This window comes from Penaeus monodon, chromosome 22, assembly GCF_015228065.2.
Source record: "Penaeus monodon isolate SGIC_2016 chromosome 22, NSTDA_Pmon_1, whole genome shotgun sequence".
NCBI classification, from domain to species: domain Eukaryota; kingdom Metazoa; phylum Arthropoda; class Malacostraca; order Decapoda; family Penaeidae; genus Penaeus; species Penaeus monodon.
Window position 1 is genome coordinate 9750848 of NC_051407.1, and position 2054 is coordinate 9752901.

The 2054-nt window shown below is 45.6% G+C and overlaps 1 protein-coding gene across 1 annotated transcript in view; it reads right to left on the reverse strand.

Moving 5' to 3' along the window:
• Nucleotides 1-2054, reverse strand: part of LOC119586926 (phosphatidylinositol 3-kinase regulatory subunit alpha-like) — a gene marked incomplete in the record, with an annotated part of 97204 nt that overhangs the window by 5821 nt on the left and 89329 nt on the right. Inside the window, 1 exon segment of the mRNA XM_037935655.1 lies at nt 1136-1270. Within this exon segment, the coding sequence (XP_037791583.1) occupies nt 1136-1270 (135 nt within the window).

Consider the following 2054-nt stretch of genomic DNA (forward strand, 5'->3'; position numbering starts at 1 on the left):
TGCTTCCGAAGGCGCTGCGGCTGAAATGCTGGAGGCTGTGGACACTCGCCTAGGGTTGTCTGCGAGAGCACAAGTCACCAGTTGTTCCGTAAACTGCCCTACAGTATATTCAGTGTCAACCTCGAATTCAATGCTCTTCTTCTGTGTTGTTATCGAGCTCCGTATTTTCACTCGAGGGTACTGACAATTCGAGTTGCTTTTACATATTGGTATAGGAGTACTGCTGACCTTACTGCATGCTTCTGCTAAACGATCAGTTACAGCAGACGTGGGCTGACTCTGAATGCCACTATCTGGCGTGGCTATGGACAAGCTGTGACCAGGCCGCGGTGTGCAAAAGGAGGTGGCACTGTGAGTCCCTTGTGCCGCTGCATCCCTAATGGAACACTGGCGACATGCTTGGAGCATAGGTGTACTAGCAACAGAGGTATCTTCACGCATGCGCTTGCGTGCAGACCAATCTTTCAATCTCGAAAACACTGATATTGGGGACTTGAAGGGGGAAATCAGCAAGGGTGCCATTCTTGCTATTCACTAACTATAAAAGTCTTAAACACATACAAAAAATAATAATAAAAACGAGTAAAATGTGAAATCAAATATTCAAAACTCAAATGCACTCATAGTGCACAACCAGAAAATACTATACAAGCATATAAATCTATACCTTGTATACAGATGCTCAAAGGGAAACTAAAAGCAAACAAACAACAAAAAGCTTGCTACCAAAAGTAAACAAATGAACAAGACTAGAAACAAATCTATCACAGATGTCGACGCGTGTGAAGTCAACGAGAGATGGAAGCTATCAAATTCTGCAGCGAATTCCTCGACGAAATTTCCAACAACAGAAGGCGTGCACCGCCCACCAAGCCCTTGCTCTGCCCTTCACACACTGAACGGGCTTCGGCCGTTCCTCCGGAGGCCCCGAGCCCTGCCTCCCACCCCTCCCGCCCATTTTCGCACAGCAAACTACACCAACGACGCCGTAACGACCACCGCCGCCACTGGTCTACTTCGGTGGTTTCCGAACCCTCGAGGCTCCACTACACAAATGGGACGAACTTCTCTAACACAGTATACAGAATTTAAGAAAACTATAATAATGAGAAAGAAAAAAATCAAATCAACTTACCCCAAGTTTGTCTCTGTCTAACGTGAGCAAGTCTGTCCCTTTGATATCCTTGGCCTTAAACAGCTCCGTGTAGGGCGCAAGGTTCAATGTGGCCATCCAATCCACCACATTGCTTGACGACCATTGGCTGATCGGCTGCAAAGAGAAAAAAATGACGTTAATATAATTACGTACTTAAAAAGTTTGCTTAAACTATGTTTATACTATAAATCCTTGAGTATAAATAGCGATTCAACACTGTTCACTTTCTCACAAAGTTGAAAATGCCACAAAACATCCACAATTCTAATAAATGAAAAAAAAAAAAAAATCCTTCAAATCAACGTACCCACAAAGACAGACTAGCAACCAACCCCCACACTAATGGATGACGTCAATGCCCGTGCTTAATCCACAGCCCGACACACCGCACACATCCTGTAGGAGAGCACGTGGCCTCCCCCCCCCCCCTCAATGCCTCTATGACGAAAGGCCTACAGCATTTCTCGATAAGCGCGAGAGAGAATATCACAAATGACTCTTTCCAAAACCAGAAACGAGTGGAAGGTTCCGGCACCCGAACGCCGGCCGGTGAAGGCTGGGCGGCAGGAGATGCAGTGTGGCTTTCTCTTGCATCTGCAGCCGCCAGCTCCTCGTTTTCTTTGCTGTTTGAGCCTTTAGGATTTATGCAATGGTTTTCTTTAAATTCGATTACACATGTTAGACGTATTTTCCGGGGATTCCCGCTTCTGAAACTCGTTCAGCAACACTTGTTCTTAGATGCATATCAAAATCGTCACTGTCGTCATCTAACAAACAATCACACACAACGGCCATAGCTAGTTCATATTCCCTTCCTATTTACTCATCTTTGCGAAAGAGTAAACCAACCCGTATGAGTCAAAGCCAGACAGAGGTGACGTGTGAGTGCAGGTTGGCT